This window comes from Periophthalmus magnuspinnatus, chromosome 24 (assembly GCF_009829125.3).
Source record: "Periophthalmus magnuspinnatus isolate fPerMag1 chromosome 24, fPerMag1.2.pri, whole genome shotgun sequence".
In the NCBI taxonomy this organism is placed as follows: Eukaryota; Metazoa; Chordata; class Actinopteri; order Gobiiformes; family Gobiidae; genus Periophthalmus; species Periophthalmus magnuspinnatus.
The window spans coordinates 9,701,801-9,729,470 of NC_047149.1; the positions used below are offsets into that span (position 1 = coordinate 9,701,801).

Sequence of the window (27,670 nt, forward strand, 5' to 3'; positions counted from 1 at the left end):
AGATCAAATAATAAAAAAAATAAAAATAAAAAAAAAAGAAAGATGTGTGTGACTTGGCTTATACTCTACTAGTTTAGGCCTCTATAACACATTGAAAACTCATTCCAGGGACGTTGATTTGTCTGCAAGTTAAGATAAGGTACAGTTCATTGTGCCTATAGAGAAGTTTGTCCTCTCCCCATCCTTCAATACTGTTGGGACTTCTCCTCAGGAGCAGTGGGTGCCACAGTGCACCCGGGAACCCATGATCCTGAGTTAGGCTTGGTCAGGCTCCTTAGCTGGAGGATTTTACCTAGTGTGCATGTTTTGGGTTGATGGGGGAAACCCACCAGACACAGAGAGAAACATGCAAACTCCACACAGAAAGGCCTGGGCGACCCTGGAGTCAAACCTAAAACCCTCATATCTGTGTAAACCCTCAGTCGTTCAGGTCTGATCCATAGCAAAAGACAAAGTTAAAATCTGTCAACTGGACAGTGATACAACGATTTGTCCAGTTGACAGATGCAGCCAAGTTTAGTATGTTTTCTGCTCTATTGACAAAATAGGCAAAAATGAAGATCCATTTTGGCTGCATACCCCATAAATTGAATAAATGGAAAATTTCTCTGACAGTATTTCACAAACTTTTCACCCTCGGCCGCCTACATAGTTGGCTTGCCAAGTACCACCAGGGCTAGTCAAATACAACTGAAGAGGTCTGAAACAGGGCTAAAATGGCACTAAACATGGGCTAAATCAGTGGTTCCCAACCATAGACTGTCTATGTTCCCAAATTTTTTCTCCTGTTCCTGTGAATATCTTGGCAACCCTAATATCCTTCTCCTACCTGAGAAGTTACTGCCGTGTAAGGAAAAATATTTCTGGTTAATAAAGATGTTAGGACATTACTGATTGTCCTTAATTAATAAAATTAAAACATGTTCCCTTTATTAAAATTCACACAGTCTACATTGGCTCTCTTTTCGAAGAACTCCCTGAGAATCTTTGGGCACCCAAATTTGGGTGACTGGACCCAGTAATGCCTCACCTATGAGTAAACAGATCCAAAGCTATTCAAGCTTACAGCTTTTGCAGTATATTTGAATAAACTCCAGCAGCTTTGCTCTGTTTTTAACCATATTCTTCCCTCTCTACCCCCCTTTGTTGGTACAATGGAGGCGTTATGTTGTTGCACGGAGCAAACGCACTTGTCCATATATGGGCCAGTGTGTCACAATGAAGTCAGATGAGTTTTAATGCTGCGTTCACTTGTTTCCGAAATCAACTACACCGAGACAATGCTGGAAAATCTACTCTACATAAATTACACATTAATTCACAGTCCCGTTAGTTATTATTAAATTATTTCTTTTAAAGCCATATCCGGCATAGGCACAGAGTCCCCTAACATTTAAATAAAAACAATTATACCACGTAAATTACGTTACGAACATTGTACATTTAACATATTCTATATGTTTGAGATAACAACTGTGCTCCAAAGACATGGTGTATAGCTTGTGTATCAAGCATGTTGAGTTTTAAACCCATAATCAGCGTGTCCAATTAGCGAGACCTGTTTAAATGCACTTTTTGGGAAATAATTTTCGATTTTCCGAATTCGTGTGAACGCGCAGCCTCATTCGCCGGTGGTGCTCTTCCTTCAGTGGCTCTTTTGCTGAACCACCAAGTAATCTTTTCTTTTTCCTAAGAACTGAAAACACTGTGAGTAAGTCAAACAGATGTGTTCACGTGTGCATTCAGTTAATTGGCTTTTCAGAAATGTGGATGATATGAATGATGTGTGTTTAATTCAAGAGACTGGATAACTCGGTGTCGCTTAATTGTTTCAAATGAGAAGCTAGCGCCGGTGTTTTATGCTTATTATAAGAGGATTTGTCGTGGTGAAACCCGTGAAAAATAAACCTATGCAAACATCAAAGTTCCGTTTTTTTGTCTAGTCTTTATATCTGGCGTAAAGTTGGTTCAGGTTGAGCATTTAAGCTAGCAGGGAGCGTCTATTTCCGCGTTCATAATTATGGAGTGCATGTTGAAGCTTGTGCAGGAAATGCGGCACTGCTGTATGCCTAATTCATACGGGGGTTTATGCCAAACAAAGTACTATTCCGTAGTCATAAAATGGATTGCAAGATCTTCAGAAATTGTCTTTTTTATGTATGCGTTTTTGCAATAACTACTACAGAAACAAGAAGTCTATTCTCTACAACAGCCGGAGAGGTCTCCCACTACTACTGTGCTACTGTTTTTTTCAATAACCCTATCTAACATTTAATATTTATTATTTTTTAATTTAAAAATACTAAGTGTCTTCAAAAAACCCTCATTGTCCATGTCCAAACATAGTAGCCTGCATTGTAGTATGCCTTTGAATTTTCTATGAAATGCATGGACTGATCTGACATCAAACCGCTGTGTCAAATAAAAAAAAAAAAAACTACAACATGTTATGTATGTTATGCATTTAAATATTCTGATGTAAATTCTCCTTGTTTCAGGAAAAAAAAATGAATGTAGAACATGAAGTGAAGTTGCTGGTGGAGGAAATCCAGAGACTTGGTGAAAAGAGTGAGTTGACCCACGACCTGGTACTGTCTTATTATTATCCATCATGCTCAAGAGAAAGAAACACTGAGAAACTACACAGAGTATAATATAGTGTAATGCTTTCAGGCTTGAAAGTAAGACTGGGCGATGTGGCAAAAAAAATAAATCATGATTCTTTCCCACATATTGATCAAGTTTGGATTTCGATTCAATTTTGTTTTTAAAAATAGCTTTGAATAATGAAGTGTTATCAGTATTGAATATCAAGACTTTTCTTTTAATATCAAAATCTAGTTTGAAATGTTAGTCTGACAACACTATTACATTGTGTATGGGTGTATGGGGAACTTAAATATACATAGTACTGCGTATTCTAAATGCTTGTCTGTTTTCAGATGCTAATGGCCAGATGTCTGTGAAGTTTGGAGTTCTATTCAGTGATGACCGATGTGCTAACATCTTCGAGGCTCTGGTGGGCACCCTGAAAGCGGCCAAGAAGAGAAAACTGGTCACTTATGAAGGTGAACTGCTTCTTCAGGGAGTTCATGACAATGTGGAAATTATCCTGCTGCAAGCGTGATGACCACTTTGGGTTTTCCTAATTCTATTATCTAACCCCTTTAAAATTATTAGTTTGATAGTGATACAGTTTTAAGCAAATACTTGTAATATTTGACACCATTTGGTCTAAATAATCAATCTCTGACTGCAATCTCAAATGGGTGATGTTGGTCAGGCACTGTTCATACTAACGCGTACTAACTTGTGCAGGTCTGAGTTATTGCGCTCTGTGGTGTGCAGATGCCTTAGTTCTGTCCTTGTTTAGACACTTTTTTTTTTTTACAAGTTACAAAAAACACTGCACCTAAACGTTGCCAGAGTGAAACCTAAGGTACCCGGGCTTTTGAATAAGTAAGTGAGCAAAGAGTGTTGACTTCAAGCTAATCTTAAAACTTTCTGACTTGGAAGATCTTCTAATTGAGGTTACTCAGGTAAATGCTCATCCTGTTGAGCAATAAATCCTTTTAATATATCTTGCACCTTTCTCAAACAAATTATGAGTTCTTTCTCAAAGTTGGTGTCTAGTATTTGTATAGAACCAGAGTAAAATTAATTCTTGGCCATTTCAACTAAACACAGCAGTATTTATTTCTCATACCTGCCAGATGGCTGCAGAGTACTGTATGTTGTTTTTTTGTAGTTTTTTTTTTTTTATTATACAATAATACACAGATGAATGTAATACTTTTTGTAATACATTTTGAACTATTTGGGCTATATCACAATGACCTGCCTTTTTTCTTATAAACCTGGACAAAGTGAGTAATTTATAAAATCCACATTGTAAAAATGGTAAGAAGCACAGTCACTATCATCAGTGCCTCCAGTACTTTATTGTATTCATGGTTTGCTTAAAAATACAATATCAGTGACGTGACTGCATATGCGGAACAACCCGCCTTTTACAGGAATTTTCCTACCTCAAGACTTGGACCTGCATGTTAGTAAATTTAGATCTAATTAGGACACTGCTAAAATTTTAATATTTCTTTACCCTGTAGTCAGTGGTGTTTATATGATTGTTGTGTATACTCTGGTTGGACCATTATTATTATTATTTTTTAGATCAGATTAGTGTAATTTTTCTTCTCCAAAACAGGGTGCCAAATCATCTCAGGACCAAAAAGTTATGACCAAATATTTTGTGCTTACAAAAATGTTTTAAAAATGCCATAGATCCCTTTTTAATATATCAATTTTTCCAGAAGTGTGTTGGCATCTTGCTATAATTGCTGTTGTCCAAATTTGTTGTCTATATATGTCATTGTCTTTTAATACCAAAAGGTAATACATCAAATACTAAAAAGTAAACAAAAATACTGACTAGGCTTTGTTAGATCATGCATCATTGCTATTTACACTGGACGGGTGTCTATGAGGTAGTTTATTGACCATAAGTTCAAATTGTCCAATTATCTGTGTCTTTCTAGACCTGAAATGTACAACTGAGACTGCTGTTTTGCTAATTGCTACTATGCATGCATGCATAAATGACAGAAATGGGGATATGAAATAATTTAACTGAAATTATATGATGTTCACTGTATGTGTGGGGACAAAGACACCTCAATGTTTACCCTGAACTTGTCAAAGTGCATCATTACTGTCATAAACAGAGCAGATGATTGTAAGAACTCCAAGGAATAAAACATCTCTCTTGAGTAAAATTTGAGCCTCAGTGTCATTCATTAAAAAAAACGTTTTGTCAATTGGCCTGTTTTAGTCTATTGTGCTGCTTTTATGTACAATGGAACATATCTGCGAATCGTCAAATCACCTAGTAGTAATCAAGTTATTACAATTTCTGTTATCTTGAATCATGTGGTAGATAGAATAAAACAGAAAATGAAATTTGAATCAAGAAAATACTTGACCCTCACCAGTAAAAAATATATTTTTATTTAAATAGTTAAAATTATATAGCGCATTTAGGATTTTTATTCTGACAAAAGCTGAAATTTTCATGATTTCCTCGAGCTCTCTGAAAGCAGCACATTGGGGGCGTGTCGTGTGACGTCAGGGGGTGGAAGAAAACAGCAGGAATCAAAACAAGAGACGGACACGCCTTCAATCTTAAAGGTTATTGCAGCTTATTTCTTCAAAGTGCCGTTGCATAAAACCCTACCTGGGGTCCACCCAAAATCCTAAACTCCAACACCACCCTGCAACAACCCGCAGCACTCGACAAGGACACAAGCCTGCAGGGATCCGAGGCAGCTCTGCAGGAATGGACTCCACACTCATGTCAGGCGCTGACAGCAGCTCATAGAGGTCGAAAATAACACTGACACCCGAATAGCGTAAGATGCCCAACCAAAAGACCAGCAAAGGCAAGAAAAGCAAGCGCACCAACAGCAGCGGTGATGAGCAGGAGAACGGAGCGTGTGCGGCCGCAACAGGAGGCGCGACGGCGGCTGCTGCGCCTACGAACGAGCGCTCCAGTGGTAAGACGACACAGACAGGACGGATGGAGAAGTTTGGTGATGCTGTCTTCCTGCCACGGGGAGCTTTGTGTTGTCTGTGCTACTGTAGTGCGTACAACGCTGCTGTCTCACGCTCGCCTCTGTCCAATCCACCCCAAAGTTCATTTAGAAACTATATCAGAGTGCTGGCTTCTCTTTAGAGCGCACGACTTGAGGCATTGGACAGTTTACCTAGTCGTTGTTATGAGCATTCTGTTACACGAGCCTTTTATGGCCTAACGCAAACTGTGCAGACTAGAGCAGACTACAGTGATTTGCATGCGCCAGCTCCTTTGCGTGTTTTGGTGCGACAGCACCTTGTGAGCACATAGCTTTAGTTAGGTGGGTTCCGGGTTCGCAGAAATGTAAAGCCGCTGTTACCGATTTGATAATGCCCATTGGCTTCCTCAAAGAATTTCTGAATAGCAGACCATTGGGGAAAAGTGGTGCGTCGTGTTCTTCCTGTTAGCTTACCTGTAGCAGTCATAAGCATTTTACAACGCATATGCACAACCCTGTTGGCAATAATTGTCCCCAAAAAATATAAACACAGTTTGTTTAGAAGTAAGGAGTATCGTGCACAAACTGTTTGTTCCTTTTCTGCAACACTCCAAACAAGTTCATAGTCTTTTTCAATGCTACCCCCATAACTCATTTCGTTTGTGATTGTGTGAATTGTTATGCGGGTGCGGCTGCGTTTGCCTGACGCACATTTTACGCAGACCTTGACCATTTCTTGGTTCTGGGCCTGGCTTTCCTCAGGAGCACTGTCAGATCAAATTTAAGAGCATTCAATTATCCTGCAAAGATGGTACTCTAAGGAGGGTGAGAATTAGTCTGATTGTGGATCCAGCCAATTCATCCTGATAATCCACCGATAAGTCTATTGATGTTGATGTAGTTCTGACCCGTGTCAAGTTACCTCTAAGTTCTAACTTCATTGTTAGTAATATTACTACTACCAAATGTGTTTTTATGACCCCTGTTAGTAGTCTATTACTGCAACTCCTATTCTCCATCAGTATTTCAGGTAGGGTATATGGGGGGGGGGGGGGGGGGGGGGGGGGGGGGGGGGCCTTGAATGCAGTCTGATGAGTAGTAAAATCCCTGTTACATCACTTTTCTGTTTTCATTCACAGAGTCGCAGTGTGCGACCCCCCTGGGCTGCAGTCTGGGACGCCCCATAGACATGGACAAGGACGATTACCAGCGTGTTCTGTGCAACAACGAGCTGTGTCCTCATGGGAACTGGATGCACCTGCAGTGTTTCTATGAGTGGGAGAGTTCCATCCTGGTCCAATTCAACTGCATTGGCCGTGCACGCTCCTGGAACGAGAAACAGTGCAGGCAAAACATGTGGACCAAAAAGGGCTACGACCTGGCATTTCGCTTCTGCTCCTGCCGCTGTGGACAGGGCCATTTGAAGAAAGACACAGACTGGTACCAGGTCAAGCGTATGCAGGATGTTCACAAAAAGAAGCCATCAGAGAGGAGTTTGGGCAGGATGGGGGCGGCCGTGGGGTCTGGTGAGGGGGGCATGGATGACAGCAAGAAAGTGAAGCTACCAATCGCAGGTAAAATTTCTCAAAGAAGTCAGGAGATGCCTCGTAGACAATCCATGGAGAGGCAGAACTCTACAGAGAAAGGTGCAGTTGGTGGTCAGCCAATAGGGGGCACACTTCCAAAATCCCCATGTGAATCCTCTCCAGGACAGTCACCTCCAACGGGGTTCTACTTTTCCCCCACCTTGGCATCGGCACAGGGGACAAGTACGAGAGGGCCACGGCAGCTCGGGGAGTTCCTGAGATCAGCTGTGCAGCATTCGGACACCCAGAGGAGGCACCCGTTGGTATCTCTGGGGCGTGGAGGGGGGCATTTGGATGCAGGGTCTGTGCTGCCCATCCCCATGTCCCTGGCCCTCCCGCTGCACCACAGGTTGGGCTCCGTGGGCGACAGTGGGCATGGTGGACACCCCGTACAGTTCTTGAGAAGGCTGGACCTGTCGGAGCTGATCGCACACATCCCCCGGCACAAGCTCAATACCTACCATGTCCGGATGGAGGATGATGCACAAGCGGGGCAGGGGGAGGACCTGCGCAGGTGGGACCTCAATAACACAAGCACTAAATGTTATTCATTAGACACAGTACCCTTCATTAACATTGACACTTGATTTTATTTTTAAAACGGAAGTGATGTAGGAAACTTGTAGCTCTGTGAATGTTGATGTGTGTCTATTGGTGATGGTCGGAGCAGGGCCATGGCCCAGATTGGTAGCTGGCCCTTGTGTCAGTCTGCCCCAGGGCAGCTGTATCTACAGGAATAGCTTACCAGTGTGGAGTGTAAAGCGGCTTTGAGTGCCTGGAAAAGAGTTATACAAAACGCTTTTCCAGATGTACTTTCATTCATCATTAATATTATTAAACCTATATTTTAGAATTTTCTTGACCCCTAAAATCAAAATAACTAAAGCAATCCCCCAATACTAAATAAAAGTTGCTACTGGGACCACAATCTTGACAAGTTTTGTAGAATTTAAAGGGGCACTTCACAACTTTCTTGATAGATGGTCAGTTACCAGCTAGTATTCATTGAGAAGTTATAGCTTTTTCTGAAATGTTCCACAGTATGGCATTAAATTTATCTAACATTATTTATTTAATTCCAGGTGTCCTTAAAAATCCTTGAAAAAACAGGCCCTCTTACTGTACATGGACCTGTAACTACGCCAGGTGGTGTCGCCTGCTTGTCCATACTGGACAAGTGTGGTGGAATGTCACATATTGCGCCTATAAACAATTAAACACTGGAGTACTTTAAGTGCAGTTTGACCAAATGGTTAATTTGAGTCTTGACTCAAATCAACCAACTCAGAACTCAGAAACACCTTTTTGAGGTATTACTGAATGATCATTTAGAATTATATTATTTTTATATGGACTTACAATGTGTTGTGTACATTTTAAATCTTTGGTCTTATTTTGTATTTTGTTGACTTATATGTTGTAGGTTCATCTTGTCAGCCCTGAGTGCATGTCAGAGAAACATGGTGCATTGTGCCCTGTGCCTGCGCTCTCTGCCCGTTTTTGAACAGTTCCCCCTGGTGGACGGGACGCTCTTTCTCAGCCCATCCCGACACGAGGAGATTGAGTATGACGTGCCCTGTCACCTACAAGGTCAGTCAGGGTGGGCTCATTCAGAAATATTCACCACAGTAGTTTGAGAAAGTTGGATGTGTTCTAAAACCAGAAGTGGAAGTGAATGACTCAAAATTCACTGGCATAAAATGTAGCCCACAATACTACATTAGTATTATGTTAATATCAGTATTTACTGAAAATAGTCAACTAAAGAAATTCTTGGTCGACTACAGACTGTTATGTGTTTCTATGCATCTGACTGTCTGACCCGAAATGCACTAGTAAGTCTACAACTGCAGACGGAGGTCATGCTGAAAAAACAACAAACAGTAGTAGGAAATAATCCATTTGTATAAAGACAGATTAATCATGTGAATCATGAGTTTAATCTGCCTTTGAAAATATAAATACAAAAAAAACAAACAAAAACAAATCTTAAGCTAATGCACTCACCAACTTGTCACATATAAATCCTTATTGGTCGACAAAGACACCATTGATCATTACTTGCACTAGTGGCAAACTATTAATATTGATACTACTGATATTACTTAGGTGTTTCATTATGCCATTTATATATTGCTACTCATGTTTTATTTCAAATATGGTTCATTTAAAAAAGGGTTTTCTGGGATCTCATGCTATAGGGCCAGTGGCAATATGGTCTTTCCCAGGTCATAGAATGTAATGACGCCGCTTTCTCAAATGGGTCCAGAGCTAATTATTATCCTTTCTTATTATTACATCCAAATATTTAACACATGAGAATTGTTCATATCAATCCATAATATTGTCCTGTGTGGGTATAGGTTTACCTGGTCTCTGTGGATGAAAGCTGTGGAAGCATGGAGAGTTTTTGATCTTGACCTTATCCCTTGATATCTACAGAAAGGGCCTTGATATTCAGCACACTAAATACTTTATTAATGCATTTGTCCTATTCAACTGAATTTAATGCTGAGCATTTTAAAGGCAAGCAGCTGAAGAACTTGAGGGGTTAGGTCATGATTATAAAAATTATAATTGTCAAATTTCACAAGGTCAAAAAATATTGTTTAATTTAGGCTTATTACGATAATCACTATATCGACTTATTCAACATATGAAAGCTGGAACAGTATTTTTTTAGTTATTGTGTTACATTTTCTTTCCACGACTGGGACATTTTTGGCTATTTTTTGGCTATGATGATTTGAGCTGTAAAAGGTTGAATTAATAATTTCTTACAGATGCAAACTAAGTACTAAGTGTTTCTTTCAGCTGTTTTAGTGGTTTAAATCTGCTCTTGGGTTTTTGTGTCAGTGGCATAAATTAGTTCCAATATTATGGTTTATCATCTATATTTTCTTCAGGAATATATCACACTCCAAAATATGTTATCCTGACAGACCTACTGATAGCCACCATGACCACCAATTCTGTGTGTACTGAATCCATACATTTAATGTGTTTCAATGTTGTACTTTTCCACATACAAAATGTAAAACAGCTACATTCTTAAAAACACAAGGCAAAAAGCCAAAACCAAATAAATATTTGTGTATCTCTCGCATACAGGGAGGCTCATGCACCTCTATGCCATCTGTGTGGACTGTTTAGAAGGAGTCCATAAGATCGTCTGTATAAAATGCAAGTCACGCTGGGACGGGAGCTGGCACCAACTGGGCACCATGTACACCTACGACATACTTGCAGCCTCACCATGTTGCCAGGTACACTAGAATTGCATTAAGTATTAGTATTTGAACGGTAAATCCACAATTAATTAAACTGTGACTCACTATTTCAAGACCAAATGTATCAGATAACATCTTGGGCATTAGTTATGATTCATTCTAACAGCAAACATTGCACAAAATAAACAATTTAGCTGCCTGTGTAATCCTTCAGTCGCCAGGTATGATCCATAGTACAAAGAAAAATTCAAATCTGTCAATCTGGGACAAAAATTTGTAGGAGTGAATCTGTTACCTCACTATCTTTCACTCCTATGTTTTGTCCAGTTGACAGAGTTGATATCTTGTTGACACCTCTATATAAATGTACAACTACATAATAGCTAAATTGTATAGTACAAAAAAAATTCTAATAGTTGCTTCAAAAATATGCAAAATCAAAAACTGTTGCTCTGTAGTCTCCCCCCGCTTCTGTCAGGTCGCCTTAAGGCACTGGTTGTAGCATGGGTCCAATTTAGAGGCCACATTTCCCTGCAGGGACATTAGTCTACAAACATTTATTTTATTGCATTTTACAATAAACAAATATGAAAAAGTAGATATTTATTGGCAATGAGCAAGACTATTTCATTGTCACAGTTTCTAAACTAACTCCAAAATTTGTTACCTTACTCTCTATAAGTTTTGTTTTGCAAATAAGAACTTGTAGGTCACAAGTAACACATTTCCTGGTCCTATTATTTTAAGACTGTATAGATACTTTTAAATACTTTTTTATAATTACTCGTTTTCCCCATTTTGTTTTTATCTTTAGGCCCGTCTCAATTGTAAGCACTGTGGGAAGCCAGTGGTGGATGTTCGAGTGGGAATGCAGTATTTTTCAGAGTACAGCAACGTTCAGCAGTGTCCTCATTGTGGGAACTTAGACTATCACTTTGTCAAACCCTTCTCCTCTTACAAAGTTCTCGAGGCTTATTGACACATGTTGTTCTTGCATGCTAGTTATCATTATGCTGCTTCTGTTACTGTTTTTCTAACACAATCTAGGAATAAATTTTATTTTTGGGCCTCATGGCGGTTATCGGAGTATATTTTTGGCACTTGGATTAAGACAGTATCTTTGCTGATTGAGAGAGGATTGGATAAAGTGTTGACTTGACATTTAACAAGTCATACAGACACATTTATCTGTGACAGGTGAATGTAACTGTATGCCAAATTTGCTTTATTTTGTACCAAAACAGTGATATCTTGAAAATAAAGCAAAGAAACGTTTAAATGTTGCTTTTTTGTGTTATTTTTTACAATGCTATTTAAACATATTATTTTGCATACTAACAGTTTTGAGCTGAAATAAAACATTGCCTAGTCTATACTCCTTTTATGAAACACCGAGGTGTACCAGCAATTTTAGGCAGGAAATGAATTTAAATTTCAAATTGCTTTAGATACATTTTTGGATGTTTTGTGCTGTGTGGAGTACAATGCAACTTTCCAACCTCCACCTCTCCAACAGCTTATCCCCATGGGAATGTTCTTGCTTAGCCTGGAACATTCCACCTTATGGCATTAAACTTTTCTTTTTTCATTCAATTACAGTTTTTGCTAAAAAATAATTTGAACTTCCACAGATTTGACCACTAACTTGACCTAGTGGTTGTCTTTATGGTAATAGGCAAGTTTAATTCATACCGTAGAACATTCCAAACAAAACAGCAATATCTCCATGTATAGTGCACCTTTAAACTTAAAGAAATGTGCTCAATCAAAAGACATTTTCATACCCTATCTTGATTGTCTTGAGATTGTAAAATATGTTTTTATGTAGTCATTGTAACAATCCATCTGTGATAAGTGATAACAAAAACAAATCTTGTCTGTGGCTGACACTCAAATTCAAAATTGATTCAATAAATTTACATTCAACATTGCTCCAAGTAAAGCTGAACCACAATTTTATGGTTACACCAATCTTCAAAAGGTTTTCCTGCTACAGAATACAATTAAGTCCTTTTCATTTTAAACCAGCGTCACTTGTAACTTCTATAATACTCCAAGTGCAGTTTGTAAATTTTCTAATATTCTCCACACACAGTATTTGATTTAGGGATGGTTCGATATGGATTTTTTTCCCCAAAAAATTTGACTTGCTGTTGTGACCAATACGTGTAGATATTAGCTTTTAAAATCCATAGCAAGGACCAAATGTATGTGAAGTTATAGTGAAGTTTACAAAAGAGTAAAATATTTGCTTTTGTAAAAATAATAACAAAATGTATTTATCTGGGAAATAAATTCCATTACACGACACATAGGCACATAGAGACTGAGGCAGCACAGAAAAAATATCAGTGTCAAATATCAGCTAAGTTTTCAACATAATCATCCTACTTCACTGAAATCAGAGGAACCATCCCTAATTTGCTCCTGTAGTGTCACTGCTGTACAGAACTCTCACTTGTGTTCTTTGTGCCGTCCACTGATGTGCTAGCAGACTCTGTGCTGGACTCTGCGATTTGCTTTTTCTTGGATTTTTGAGCGAGTTCTTTGGCTGAAGGGGGCCTCAGGATGCACATCGCCGCCTGACCATCTCGGATCACTTTAGGCTTTGACACATATCCAAAATCGACCTCCATTTGTTGCACTAAGCTCTCCAAATTTGAGTCCTACAGAGAGAGATGAAAGTAGGCAAAATATACGTGTAATAGAATTTGAATTGTCTGTTGTTCCTCACCATGTTGCCAGTAGAATTGCGACTGGACCGAAGGGTTATTCTGACATGGTGTTTCTTCTCCAACCAACTCTCCACTTGTTTTAATTTGGTTGTGAGGTCGTGAGTGGCAATACCAGAGGAAAAAGTGAGCTCCTTTACTTGGACAGGTGCTGTAGACATTTTCAAAACAGTCAGAGTTCAGAGTCAGTCAGAGTTCAATTCAAAGTCCTTAAAATGTCAAGAAAATAGACATTTCAGTAAAGCTGTAGCTGAGTAGGAAATTCTTGGTCAAGTTAAGACATGCTACACTGACTCAGTATCTCTTTGATCTGATCGATATATCATATAATGGGTAGATTAAACTTACTCCTGAATGTTCGGATAACTCACTCCACGCATTTTCCTTTATGCTATGGTCCATATAAACCTTTATAATCTCAGTAAAATTACTTGGTCGACAAAATGACCATGTATCAAAGCCTCAATGAAGTATTGCGGTAGTGATTACATTTTCGGGCTATTTTTCAGTACATGTTAAACACATCCAGGTAAAGTACTGAAATTTAATGTATGTGGAGGTAGAGCCGGTTTTATACAATGATTACCCCCTAGGGATATTTTGTAGTTTTCAGTGGTCAGCTTAAGTTGACACTATATTACCTAGATAAATGCAGCCTTTGCAATTTTGGTTTGGTCGCAATTGATCTGGCAGCCATGAGAAGCTCCTTGTCTTCTTTGGCAAGTTTCAAAAACAAGCCACTTAATTTGTTTATAGGAAATTGCATTTTTAAGCCAACACGTAGGGACATAAGTACATTTATTCATCTTCCACTTTGTTGCCCTGCCTAACATTGCTATGCCATTTTGTTTAGAAGCCTGGCATAAACAAATTAAATAAACATGCTCCAATCAGACACAAGTCCAGTCTCTTCCATCTTACTGAACTGACTGACCTGGCTTTGCTTTCTGCTTCTCCCTGAGCATGAGCTGCTCCTCATGAATTTGCTTGCCACTCATCAGCCTGTACACGGGGGGATCCTGGTTCTCGCTCAGCAGCACCAGCTTCAGTCCCTGCTCGTCCATGATTCGGAGGACATCAGACCGGTGCATTGTCCCCATGTTGCCCCCACTCTCCCCTATAACCTGTATAAGACGATGGGGGATCTTCCTGCCAATGCTGCTTATAGAGGCATTACTGTGTCCACTAGGCTTCTTCTTCTTAGGTGTGGGGGTTTCTGGAGTGTTCTCTGCCGTTGTGCATAACATAGATCGACTCCAGAAGATTGTAAAGACATTGGGTTTGTCTGTGCATGTGGTACTTCTCGCTAAGGATAACCGATAAACTGGGCTGCTACTTCTTATCGCTCGGGTTGAAAAGTTGAGCAGCCATCTGGCACAACCTGCAGACATGTCCTAAACAAAAATAAATTAACAGTAACAGTTAATAACATATACAGTAAAGTAATGTTGATAGCTCTATGAAATGACCTTGGCAGGGATGTCAGTCTCTTAATGTCAGATATAGGTGTTAAATAGTATTGTGACAGAGAAACACTGTTAATTTACAATCTTCCCAATCACTGATAACATGAACATAAATAAACTATTACAATGATAATACAGTAAACTTTAAATAACTTTCAATGCCACTGCAAACCTACTTGGCTTGCACTTTACAAATAGATTTTTCAGATGGCAAATGGCTTTATTTCCATTGGCTGTTTACATACACACTTAAATCTAATTATTAACCAATTTCTGAACCTTTAAGATTATTTTCCTCAGGTCTATCACTCTTGATCTATCCATACTTTGCAGAAACTTTTGTGCACGCGTGATTTTAAGCGTAATAGCAAATGGTATGTTTATTACTCACTGTTTTTATCAATGTCGTTAGTTCATGCTCTCATCAGGCTGAGGGTGAATGGATACTTCCGGGTTGCGCTTCTTCTACTGTATTTAGCGCTCCCAGAGAAAGGCCCATTACCGCCCTCCAGTGGACACATTAGGGAGTTCACTAGTTAAAAAGTGAGCGATTGTTTCGTTATCTTACTTTTTGACTAACTAAACTTTTACAGGTAAGTCTATATACAATCAGTGGTAAGTATATTGCTAATCAAATTAAACAGTTAAACCTAAATCAATTACTCTATATTGTAGGTATATTATAATGCTGTTACTTAAGGAGTTGTTGTTTTTTTTTGTTTCATTCACATATGTTTGAGTAATTCTGGATTCTGTGTTGTTTCATTTAGATTTGGGTTTAGCAATATAAAAGTGTATGAATGAGGTAAATTAGTATATTACATCATGATCACTGTCTTTAAAGAAGATTGTGAATAACCAATGGAAACAAAAATAGATATTATTAGGGAACTGGTGGTGTGTGGGCAGAATAATCCCGGACATATCTTGAGGTCAAAGGTCAGGGCATAGCAGTCTGCCCTGGCTCTTGGAGATTTTAATGGCACATGGATTTAACAATTGCATGTGACATTTCACTGAGGCACCGAGCTGCTCAGTGTGGGGGAAATGACTAGGCCAGCTCAGTCCTTGTTATCCTAGCATGCATCACCAGAGGTATAATACTCCCTACAACAGAAGACTGGACTAGACTAGAATGGACAACACTATCACAATATCTCCAGTGTGTCATGTCTCTTCTCTTCAACTCTCGGGCTACTATAGTTTATTCTACAGCTATTTTTATTCTCAATTGAACTGATTTACTCCTCAATAGTAGAGAATTACCTTAAGTTGTTGCACTTTGTTTATTTATGATTTTTTTTTTATATTTTAGGTTTATTTTTTTATTCAGTTGAGATTGTCAATAGAAAGTCTCTAATATTTACTGTTGCATTGAGGAGTGAAGCAGTTTCAATCAGGCTAAAACACATTTCCCAACTTGCCCACTTTTATTACTGTTTGAGGTGGTCACCCTACCGATGAAAAAAGTTGCATAGTGGGCCTTTAAATTATTATCAGCCTTCTGATCAGATATGGGTGACTATGGCCTGTCTTTTTTGGTTGATCTGCACAAGGTTGTTCTATCATTCCATCATCTTAAATAATCATAAACAAATTGTATAGGATTAACTAGCATAAACTATCAGCGAATGAGCTAGAACTCCCAAAAAAAACACTTTGCTGATAGATTTGTCAAAAGTATTAATACCCAGACGCTAAATGATACTAAAACTAGTATCAAAACGAGCCTACTCATTTGAACAAGTCCCATGGTACCAATACTGAAAAAAAGTTTTAGAATCGTCTTGATTTATACCAGAATGAATTTAAGAGTACATGACAAACTACTTTTATTTTGTGTTTCTAGTGGAGGTGAGTGGACATTATACTAAAAAAATATCATATGAACTTCAAAGTGCTCTTTTATATTGACATGTACAGTACATACACGGAGTAATATATTATAATGTTTTTAATATTAAACTGTGTTTTTAATTTGTTACATTGTGTTTAAAGAATGTGTAGAATCACTTTGTCATTACATCTTCATTTAAACAATAGAAACTCAACATATTTCATTCAAATAAAATATTGATGGATACATTTTGGATAGTAATTAAACAAATACTAAAACTTTATTACAATACTAAATGGTAATTGTTAGTAACTTTTTTCTTTGTGTTCTAATCAACATCTTGTTTTTATGTGGGGCAGGTTTACATACATATATTTGCAAGACAAATTTTGGGCACAAGGCAGCTATATGCAAAACAGATGGGCCGATACAAGTGAGTCTTTTTATAATTCTCTGCTGGAGGTCTGCTTAGTGAGTTTCTAAGGTTCTTTCGCACTGTAACATAATGTCTTATATTTAGGAATAAGGACATGCTTGAAGAAAACTAGAACATGGCACTTAACACCTGGACGTTTTGGCTTATGTCCATATGTCTTCTGTGGAGTTGGGGTAAGAAAAATTGTTTTTAGAAGTCCTTTAAGTGAATGTATGCTTATTTAAACTTCTTTACTACTACATCAAACCTATTCTATCTTGTTATAGCTTAAAAGGAATAGAAGATGGAAAACAGTTATTCAAAGAGCAGTTTAGTCATGTTTTGGCCTCTTCACACTGAAGTTAATTCCGATAGCCAGTGGTCAACCAATATATTAGTCTAGTCTATCTCCAGTCTTAACCATAGACTATGGCCTTAACATGTGGTAACCTCCCTATGAATTGTATATTTTAGGCTCTAATAAAACAGTGCTAAGATATCTGCAAGTGAGATGATGAGGAAGATGTAGAGAGATAGAAATAGAGACATAAGTCTATCTTAAAAGGAAATACCATATGGAAAAGAAGTTATTCAAAAGCAGACATTTTTAAGGTGTGTATTTATATGTATGTGTGTATACACACACACACACAATTCTTCAGCTCTACTACAACATCACCTATTGCTAAATGGCTGCTATGGGGATGACTGCAGTGACTCTTAGAAGTGGATACAAGAGTCTTGGTGCATTCATTTTACTGGCTCCAAGCCAAATGTTGTTCCTTATAACTATTTTTAAAGTAACAAATACTGCAAATACTTCAGCTCTAATCTACTACTATCATAAGTATTACTTCTAAAACTATGACTACTATTTCTATGTGTATTCATTCCACAAAAGTCAATCAGTTTCTTACATAACTATCTGTAAGTGCATTATCCTCCAACCTACCTTTAAGAGTAAATACTTTGATAATCATTACTTTCTATGACAACAACTACTACTACCTCATCTAATAACTGTTATAAATGTATTTTAATGTGTCACTCCAGGTAAAATTTTGTCCAAAAATTGGACCGACAACAAAGTTGTGTATTTTGTGAAGCTGAATGACACAAGGCTCTTCATCACATACAACTCCACCGGTTTCTGTAACGACTCCAGTGGCAAGTCCTTTTTTTTTTTTTACTTGAACTTGAATGCTTTTTTAACTTGAACTTGAATGCTTGTTGCATTTTTTGCAGACAGTGGTAGCAAACATTACATACAACCTCTCATTCACCAAACAAGACAATGAACAAGGACATAAGATTAAAAACAGCATAAAAAATAAAAAATAAATCATAACATAAAAAAACTCAGATCTCTGAAGTGGGGCCTGATTAGTTCTTGGATGGGACACCACTGTGAATACAAGGTGCCACAGCGCGGCATCAGTGGCCAAAAATAAATGTTATTTTGTCCTTAGGCAAGACACTTCACCCACATTGCCTTGTTTGATTGTGGTGTGTGGTGGCAGTCAGAGAGGCACAGATTGGCAGCCTCACTTCTGTCAGTCTGCTTCAGGGCAGCTGTGGCTACAATTTACCACCACTGAGTGTGGAGAGAATGCATAAGGCATTGTAAAAATTGCAATTTAATAGCCCAAGTGCACTCACTGGGTTCTGCTGTATAAATAAATAAATAATAGAGTCACTCTGGTTATCATGAAAGGCACTATATAAATCCAACTCAATGTTTTTAAAAATGGTCACTTCGGCCTTTTGCGAAATCATTTGATAAGCCATGGCACTTGTTTGCACCTATGTGTTCTCAATGTATTATTTATCAGTAATCACTTTTTTCTGTAAAACTTGGTTTTAAATATAGTGAAACGTTAAATAAATAATGTATATAAATGACTGGACACAGTGTCTTAGTGGTTGATTTGTTGATAAAAGTGCTCTAACTTTTCAGAACTAGAATCAATGATATCCATCAAAACTGAAACGTTCTCATGGAAAGGTAAGCGCTTACTACTGTAAAAAAAAAATTTTTTTTAATTACATAATTTACATAGCTTCACTGCCTTCATCTAATGTTGATCTGACAGTGAAAAAGAAAATTGTTAGAGTTGATGCTGACGGATCTCTGCTTTTCCTGTCAAAATGGCACACCAAGAAAAATCTGACTATCTGCATAGAGGCTGTCAAACAAACCAATGGTAAAGTATCAACATTTATGTGCAATATGTATTCAATTTAGGACAGATCTAAAAGGACTCTCAGATCAGCGAGAGTTCTTTTAGGTTTAAACCAACTGGATTTCGGCATTAAAACTGGCAACACAACTAAGAGATTAGATTTGAACATGTTTATTTTGTATAAAATTTAAAATCTAAATCTTACATCTGATTCCAATACAATATATGAACAACTATCAGCATTATGACCTAAATTATAACTTTTAATAATAATTGTCTGCAAATGTTAATAATAAATTCTACAATGTGGATATTGTACAAACCTTTACAGTCCTAATTCAGCTGTGTATTTTGGTTATTCAGTTTAACATGGCTGTATTCTATTTTGTGTCTAGTTCAATGCTATTAACTGTTTCCTCATTCCCAGGGAATTGTACACTGTGCTTCAACACAAATGAAGTATGTAACAAATCCTATGATCGTGACAACTGCCAAAAATTTGGTACATTTATCATTATCATAATTTGATTCAAAACTGTTATCTGTGCATGCTTTAGAAATTTGAGGGCTATTGCTATTAGTATTAAACAGTATCAAATGTTTTGAATTTATCTGATTTATCTTTTTAGCTCCATCGCGTCATAACTTTTACTATATGAATCTAACTACATCACTGGAATGTCACAACTGCAACAGTCCGATAAAACAAGCTGAAATAGAGGAAGACCTGATGGGTAAGATAGGTAACGTGAGTGATAAACTGCCACTGGACCCTCAAATAGCTGAGTAAGTCAACTCTATATATATATATATCTTTTATTTACCATTGTAAATATATACACACATTTTCCTGAATTCAAAAGCAGGCCAGTATTGTGAGGCACGTTTACATTTATCAAAACTATCAGTATGTAACTTTCTGGAGGTGGCATGTCACCTGCCTGATTCCATGGAGATAAAAAGTTAAAACTATATTTCAGAACATTCTCCATTGAGATAGATAAGTTTTATGCAATACTGTGGAAGATTATAGTCCAAGGAATAACAATCCATAGAGTCAAACAGGAGGAGGCCTTTCTGTCAAGTAAGATCAGATTTGTGAAAATGCAAGCCTGCTCACAGTATGGCCATATGTTTCAATGTGTTTCAATGTAGTAAACACAACCAAAAAACAAACAAAAGACACATTATTTTATTTTAGTCTATTTTTTGTCTAAAAAGTTACATGTTCTGGTTTTAATCCCTGGAAAACTGTTATAAAACTCAGGGAAAAATTAAGATCTTCAGAATGCATAAATTAAGTGAGTAATAAGTTTGGACCACTGCAAATCGTTTAAAATAAGTAAGTTCTGTGTTTCAGGTTTTTATGACTGTACCTATATTATTCACTCATATCTGTGATGGTTCCAGTTTTCAAAGGGGAAGGGACTGGACACACACATGTCTACACACAGTACACATGACTTATGAAATGAACTTCACTTTTTTTTCATTTTTCAACAGTAAGGTGATGAGTTTATTCAACACGGATTATGTAAATCAGTTCAATGCGTCAACTGTTGCCATGACGATGGGAAAGAGCATCACTGGAGTTTTAGTGAAGCAGACAGACCCCAAGGAACTGGATGAGGTATCCCTCGGCTACACCAAAGTCAATGAGAACTTCAGCGTGAGTCAAGAGGATTTTAATACATTGTTGAGTTAGGGCAAATTTGAATTGTAATTTCTATTTTTGCCCCAATTAATTACAAAAACATGGCCATATATTTCAGATTCTAGAGGACAGCAGTGCTCTCTCCCGGTTTTCCCGGTCTGTAACTGTGTCTAAGGAGGCTTTCATGATGGCCATGAGTATGAATATAAGTGAACCATTTGCTGCAATTTTCCGCTTTCTCAATATGTCCAAGGTATGAAAAATGCTAAACAAACTCTGAAAAATTATCCTGTTATGTTTTTTGTTCTAATAATGCCATTTTTTAGGATGAGTATAACAGCAGTGTCTTGGATGATGAAGTTATAGCAGTTGAGATGGGTGCTGCTATCAGAAATCTGACTGACACAATAAACCTCAACTTTAGGAACTTGAACTATGTAGGTTTTAACAAGTAGAATGGGATCAAATGTGTTGGATTTTGATTATACTGTAACTTTTATGTTTTTTTACAGAAAGGAATTCCATCCTGTCGCTCTTGGAACGGCAATGGTACAACTGCATTCTCAATTTCTTATCTGTGCAGTATTCTATGCTTTATTCATGTCAAGATAAATGCTCTATACATCACACAATGTATGGTCAAATTTGAGACTATAAAATATAATCTATTCAGTTTACATAGCATTTTTAGGTAATAACTGATAAAGAAGACACTGACAGGGTAGAATCAATGGGTAGGCAGGGTCAATCGAGCACATTGTTACTAAAAATCATGGGAAACCAACTTCCCAGACACAAGAATGTAAAAAAAGCAAATAGAAAGCAGATATTGGGGAACTATAAGGAAACAACAACAATATGACACTACTCTAGACAGTTGTTTCTATGTCATGGTGCAATATAACAGTGGCAGAAATGGGCGGAGCTAAAAGTTCAAACTAAATCACGTACTTGACTCATGGTTTGAAATCAGAAAAAGGCCGTTTAAAAGTGCTTCTTGTCATATTGACCAATTGAGATTGTAGTTAGCGCTCTTTCTGCTAATGCTACGGGCTGAAACTGTGATATAGGACTAGTTCATGTTTAATTTTATCCTTGCGTCGTCTTGTTTTTGACCTGGATGAAAAGGTGAAATTCTGGTTTAGACTTTTGGGGATTTGTGGAGCTTACACTTGTTCTGTTTCTATTATATATGTTTTGTTTTTGTAGGAAGTCAGCCGACGTGGAGTGATGATGGCTGCGAGACACTAGTTACTAATGTCATTAATGTAACATGCAAGTGTACTCACATGACGTTTTTTGCTGTCTTACTGGTATGTATTATAATGATATGGTTTTTAGTATTGTAGTAATTGTAGTACATATCTATCTCTATGGAAACTGTTTAGAACAGAAGTATGCTTTTACTTTTGTGGAATCATACAGTTGATGTGGCACCTCCTGAAAGTTACATAGTGTTGCTTTAAGGGGTTTCCATAGAGACAACTCCCCTGTCCCTAACTCACTCCTCCTCTTTCGTCTCTGTAATTAAATTATAAATAAGACCTTATATATCTGCTCTCATCACAATCTTATATCCAACTGTCATTTCATTTGTTTTAACCCTTTAATCACCTGACACTTTCTTCACCTTTGTAACATAAAGCCTGTGTTTTTCAGACTCCCATCAATGAAACCATCAGCAGCTCTGACCTGAACATCCTCACCACCATCACTCGGGTCGGCTGTGGCATCTCCATGTTCTTTCTGGGCATCATTCTGTTCATGCACTTTATCATGAGGTTAGTACACAAATGTGGTCAGAAGTGGATTAAGTGGTCAGTGGTGCTCTAATAATATTACAGTTACTAAAAATAGACTAAAATAAGAGCAGGTATTTTGATTTTGGTTGTTTATTGCACAGAAAAACTGAGGTAAAAAAAATAAAAATAAAAAAAATTCATGTGTTCTTACCCTGAGCGGGCTTGCATCTCCACAAACCTGACCCTTATTTGACCTGGACATATGGAAATATTGCTCATTTGGCTATAATATTCCACACTATAGCAAAAAACTTCACCTTCTCAATGAATGTTCTGTTGTATGGTTTTAACTTTCTGTTTTCATGGAATCATACAGGTGACGTGCCATACTGTACATTTCACAACTGTATGTAGAAGTATTTTGTGATTTGGTGCTAAAACAAAACCACTCATGTAACTTTTTAACTATACAATTTAATTACGGTCATATTTCATATTTGAATGCATTATGAAAATCTGCTTTTGTCTAAACTAGAACCAAAAAAATAATGTAACAACAAAATAATTTCTCTCTATAGGCTATATAATATTTTCTTTCTTTCTTTGCTAAGGCACAACAATCATACTTTTGTGTATTTACCGACAATGTGAATGAGACTATTGCTATTAAAATAAGTGAGTGATAGGTTAAAAATGTGTTGTTCATTCTAGTCAGGACAATGGAGGACAAGAACTTGAGACCAATTTATCTGTTCTTATCTAATTTATTTTTTTAGATTGAAAAGCTGTCTGATCATATTTTCCACTGAACCTGTGCTTGTCTCTGTAAATAAACAAGAACATGCCTCTGGTTATGTCTTGTGAAAATTTTAGGGAAATGAGAGATTTGAATATAAGCTTTAGCCTTCAGTATGGGTAAAGCTTAAAGTCATTTTGTTACCAATGAAATGCCAATGCAAATGTGCTACAGCGAGCTTCCTCTTTTTGTACAACATTGTTTCAGGTTTAAGCTTTCAGCACAATTGTACACAAACTTGTATTTTTATTATAAGTAACTAGAGAGGCCTAATTAACATTCTCAAGTCAGATACCACTTGCGATTACTGGTGTTAAAATTGAATTACTAATTTAGTTAAGAAATGACAAATGACTACAGATTCAAGTACACCATCTTTTATTAAGGCCATATTTAATTTAGCCTATTTAACATATGCATAAAATAAGAACATAAACAGAACTCTGACATTTTTTTTTTATTGTTTTACCTAATTGACTTGAACAGCTGAACATTTTTGTTTGTTTGTTTGTTTGTTTGTTTGTTTTTTTACAGGAGAGCCAGAGCCAGTAATTCCACCAAGATTCTGATCCACTTGGTAGTCGCCATGTTCCTCCTGGTGTTCTCTTTCCTCGTGAATGACTTTGTGGCACAAACCAAAAACGTTGTAGGCTGTACAATTATGGCCGCTTCGATGCATTATTTCATGTTGAGCACTTTCACCTGGTTCGGGGTTCACGCCTTCCACCTCAGTATGCAACTCCACTCCCAGGGAAAAATACACATCCAACGCTACGTGCTTAAAGTCGCCGTTATCAGCTGGGGTGAGAGCGAACTGCATTTACTAAAGTTCAGATATAGATCATCATCAAATCATTATAAATCAGGTGAACATTCTGGCGTTATAGTTAATGTTTAATGATTTGGGTAAATTGAGTTAGAAACACCGCTGAACATTATTTTCTTCACAACTTCACGGTAAACAATAACATATTTGTATAAAGCAATGAGCTGTATAAAATAGTCATATCAGTAGCCATCAGTATTAGAGAGATGCTTTAGAGTTATGTTGTTTGTCCTGTTTCCTTTCAGTGTTGCCCAGTATAGTCATAATTGTCCTGCTGAGTGTTGGTAAATATGGAGAAGTGACCATCCAGACTGAAAATACTGCAACAAGTCCATCCATGTAAGTTTGGATCAAAATATCACCTTTTCTATGGGCCAACAGGATGAAGTAACTTGTTTTTAACCCTTTAGTACAAAGTGGGTACTGCACAAAACTACTCTCTTAAAGGTTTATAGTGAAACAGGGCTGTGGATGTCTAGAAATAATCACTAAAGTCATAATCCTGACAATGACAGGGGATCATCTGGCGAGCAGATAGGTATTAACTGAGTTTATAGTCATTTTCTATCATTTAGAGCAGTGTTTTTCAACCACTGTGCCGTGGCACACTAGTGTGCCGTGAGATATTGTCTGGTGTGCCGTAGGAAATTATCCAATTACACCTAACTGGTCTAAAAAATATCAGGTTTCACACTGAGTGAGTAGAAATATTTTATTTTATTATAAAATGCTTTTTTGTGTGTTTATTTGATTCCTGTTCAAAATAATCTGATGAGAATTACTTTATATTGTAAATATAGGATGCAGAGTTTCATTTTTTTAAACATTTTCTGCTTATGGTGTGCCTCGTGATTTTTTCAATGAAAAAAATGTGCCTTGGCTCAAAAAAGGTTGAAATACACTGATTTAGAGAACATTATCATAATCTAACTAAAATATTGTCAGTCTTAATCGGCCATAAAATCTAGATTATTGCTCATATCAGTCTGCCTCTAACTGAGTATTCAACTTTGATACAATTTTGATTACCCTAATAAAAAAGTATTTATTAAAGTAATAGCAAGTAATAAATTATGAAAATTAATCCATGATAAGATTGAAAGTAAATAGATCCCACAAAATTTTATACAAAACTATTACTACACATGGAGCAGTTATAATATATAATTATATCACTACGGCTTCAATCACTATCACTGCTCCCTTTTGTAACATGCCCCAATAAATAATACCATATGCAACATGGAACAACAATTTTAAATGTATTATCTAAACAGTCACTTCTTCCTGCTCTCTAGATGTTGGATCCTAGACAATACTGCCCACTACATCGTCAACATTGGTTATTATGCTTTGGTGTTCCTCTTCACCTTCTCTACCATGGTCCTGATTCTAACCTGGCTGTACTATATGAGGAAGAACCAGAAAGCAGGCATGCAGGGTAAAAATGCCTCCAGTTGTCAGAAGATTATCACCATAACGGGCTTGTGCTGTGTCCTGGGTGTGACCTGGAGCTGCGCCTTCTTTGCCTATGGGATTTTCCGTGTTCCTGCTCTCTACTGTTTCACAATCCTCAATTCATTCCAAGGTATTTGCATTCAAGTAGGACTGGACAATATTTGTCACCTCTTAAAAATATTATAGGGCCATGGTAGTTTTATTGATATTATAAGGATTCAGTGCTTATATATACACACATACACACGTACACACATAGACACATACATACATACACTGTATAAAAATACTTTTGTTTTATTGCCTTTTGTTTCTCACTGTTTCACATGAAATTAGACTAAACTTTTCCTGTTTTAGGACAATTTTTCATTACTTTCTTCAAAGTCTGGTGTTGACGTACATTTCATTAGTATTTGGTACCATTGCCTTTAAACTGTATGACTTGGGTCAAATGTTTGGATATCCTTCCACAAGCTTCTCACGATAGCTGAAAGGAATTTTGACCCATTCGTCCTGACAGAACTGGTGTAACTCAGCCAAGTTTGTAGGCCACCGTGCTTGCAGATGCCTTTTCAGATCTGCCCAGAAATTTTCAGTTGAGATCAGGGCTTTGTGATGGCCGCTCCAAAACATTGACTTTGTTATCCTTAAGCTACTTTGTAACCACCTTGGCAATATGCTTTGGGTCATTATCCATTTGGAAGACCTGTTTGTGCCCAAGCTTCAACTTCCTGTATGATGTGTTGAGATGTTGCCTCAATATTTCCGCATAATATTGTTTCCTCAACAACCCCACAACATGATGCTACCACCCCCATATTTCACATTTGGGATGGTGTTTCTCCATAGTTTCTGTGCTCTCTTCAGATATTCTAACCATTCTTCTGGAGCATTGTATTTCAGTGGGGTAAGTTGAGTGAAGTCTGGTTGAGTGGGGAACTCCGAGTATGTCATATAAGTTGTTTCTGAACTGGTTGAATAGAAGGACAGTGTTCTGTGGGATATGTTTGGTGGCTGCATCTAGGATTTCTTCTCCCTTGTGCTTAGTCGCACATGTGGAGAGGACAGGACAGACACTGTGCATGTATATATATGTGCGTATGTGTGTATGTATACACACACTATATATATACACACACACACACACACACACACACACACACGCACACACAGGCTAATGATGTTAGCCATCATATTGCACACATGATTTAATATAAAATGTCTTTCCTCCAGGTTTTTGTCTGTTCATCTACTACTACAAGACCAGCCATATGGTGGAGAGTAAGGATCCCAGCAGCACCAGCAGCACCAGCACTCTCAAAACTAACCTGGATGAAATCTTCAACCCTTATGACAACGATGGCATTAAACCCAAGCCAGAGTGACCGAAGGGTCTGTTAGGGCTGCAACTTATAGTAGTTGACTAATATGCATTAAGTTTATTTGTCAAACGATGTTTTTTTTTATAGCAAAAGAAAAAATGTATTGTCAACTGGACAACAGTTTGTGAAGGCGTTTCGCCGCTCAACCAAGTAGCTTCTTTAGTTCCTAACAAAAATTGCCTCTTTAACTCCCCTCTCAAACCATTTATTTTCTTTGGCTAAAATCTGAATCTCACTATCTTCAAAGGAGCACTTGGGGCCCTGAGCTGCTCTCGCAACGGTGTTGGTACATTCCCTTATAGAGTGGCTGTTTTGTTTCTCCAATATAACACTTGCAATGTATACTACAGCCAATAGCGCTGAATTTTTCATTGCCTATGGATCATATCTGGAAAACTGAGGAATTACACAGACATCTGGTTTGTTTGTTTTTTAAATAAATTTTTAATCAAATGCAGGCTGAAATATGGTGCCTGAAGGCTCGTTAAAGAATATTTACAAAAAAGTATATTATTTGATATGAATTAGAAATTCTTCATTCCATTTTGGTTTAATAATGCCACTGTCTACTGTAAAAGGTATTTTGGTATGTGTTTTAGAGTCTGTATAGTCCAGATAATGATCATGAAAATATTACTATGATTATACTAAGTCACAATTATTCCATTTAGTTTGCAGCCCTAGTGCCAATGAACTTGTTCTCATGTAAAAATGTGTACTATTTTATTGTGTGTGTGCAACCTATACTATATTATGCAATGAAGGTTTGTTACTATTAATTCCATTTTAAGTT

At 37.3% G+C, this 27,670-nt stretch overlaps 4 protein-coding genes across 4 annotated transcripts; 3 read left to right on the forward strand and 1 right to left on the reverse strand.

Moving 5' to 3' along the window:
- The first annotated feature begins 1,611 nt into the window (after positions 1–1,611).
- abracl (ABRA C-terminal like) lies at positions 1,612–3,793 on the forward strand. The gene is made up of 3 exons (XM_033991452.2): positions 1,612–1,707; positions 2,499–2,568; positions 2,943–3,793. The coding sequence occupies exons 2-3, from the start codon at positions 2,508–2,510 to the stop codon at positions 3,125–3,127; spliced, it is 246 nt and encodes an 81-aa protein (XP_033847343.1). The 5' UTR covers positions 1,612–1,707; positions 2,499–2,507; the 3' UTR covers positions 3,128–3,793.
- Positions 3,794–5,117: 1,324 nt separating this feature from the next.
- On the forward strand, positions 5,118–11,665 carry heca (hdc homolog, cell cycle regulator). Its single transcript, XM_033991450.2, has 5 exons — positions 5,118–5,552; positions 6,710–7,670; positions 8,580–8,746; positions 10,268–10,422; positions 11,201–11,665. Exons 1-5 carry the CDS (start codon positions 5,414–5,416, stop codon positions 11,363–11,365), a joined length of 1,587 nt encoding a protein of 528 aa, XP_033847341.1. The 5' UTR covers positions 5,118–5,413; the 3' UTR covers positions 11,366–11,665.
- Positions 11,655–15,041, reverse strand: mtif3 (mitochondrial translational initiation factor 3). Its single transcript, XM_033991451.2, has 4 exons — positions 14,976–15,041; positions 14,053–14,512; positions 13,121–13,269; positions 11,655–13,052 (listed from the first exon to the last, which is right to left on the reverse strand). Exons 2-4 carry the CDS (start codon positions 14,507–14,509, stop codon positions 12,822–12,824), a joined length of 837 nt encoding a protein of 278 aa, XP_033847342.1. The 5' UTR covers positions 14,510–14,512; positions 14,976–15,041; the 3' UTR covers positions 11,655–12,821.
- A 5,498-nt stretch (positions 15,042–20,539) lies between these two features.
- adgrg11 (adhesion G protein-coupled receptor G11) lies at positions 20,540–27,150 on the forward strand. The gene is made up of 10 exons (XM_033991429.2): positions 20,540–20,688; positions 20,792–20,926; positions 21,000–21,110; positions 21,186–21,222; positions 21,883–21,986; positions 22,333–22,454; positions 23,746–24,014; positions 24,283–24,376; positions 25,336–25,625; positions 26,729–27,150. The coding sequence occupies exons 1-10, from the start codon at positions 20,584–20,586 to the stop codon at positions 26,878–26,880; spliced, it is 1,419 nt and encodes a 472-aa protein (XP_033847320.2). The 5' UTR covers positions 20,540–20,583; the 3' UTR covers positions 26,881–27,150.
- The last annotated feature ends 520 nt before the right edge of the window (positions 27,151–27,670 follow it).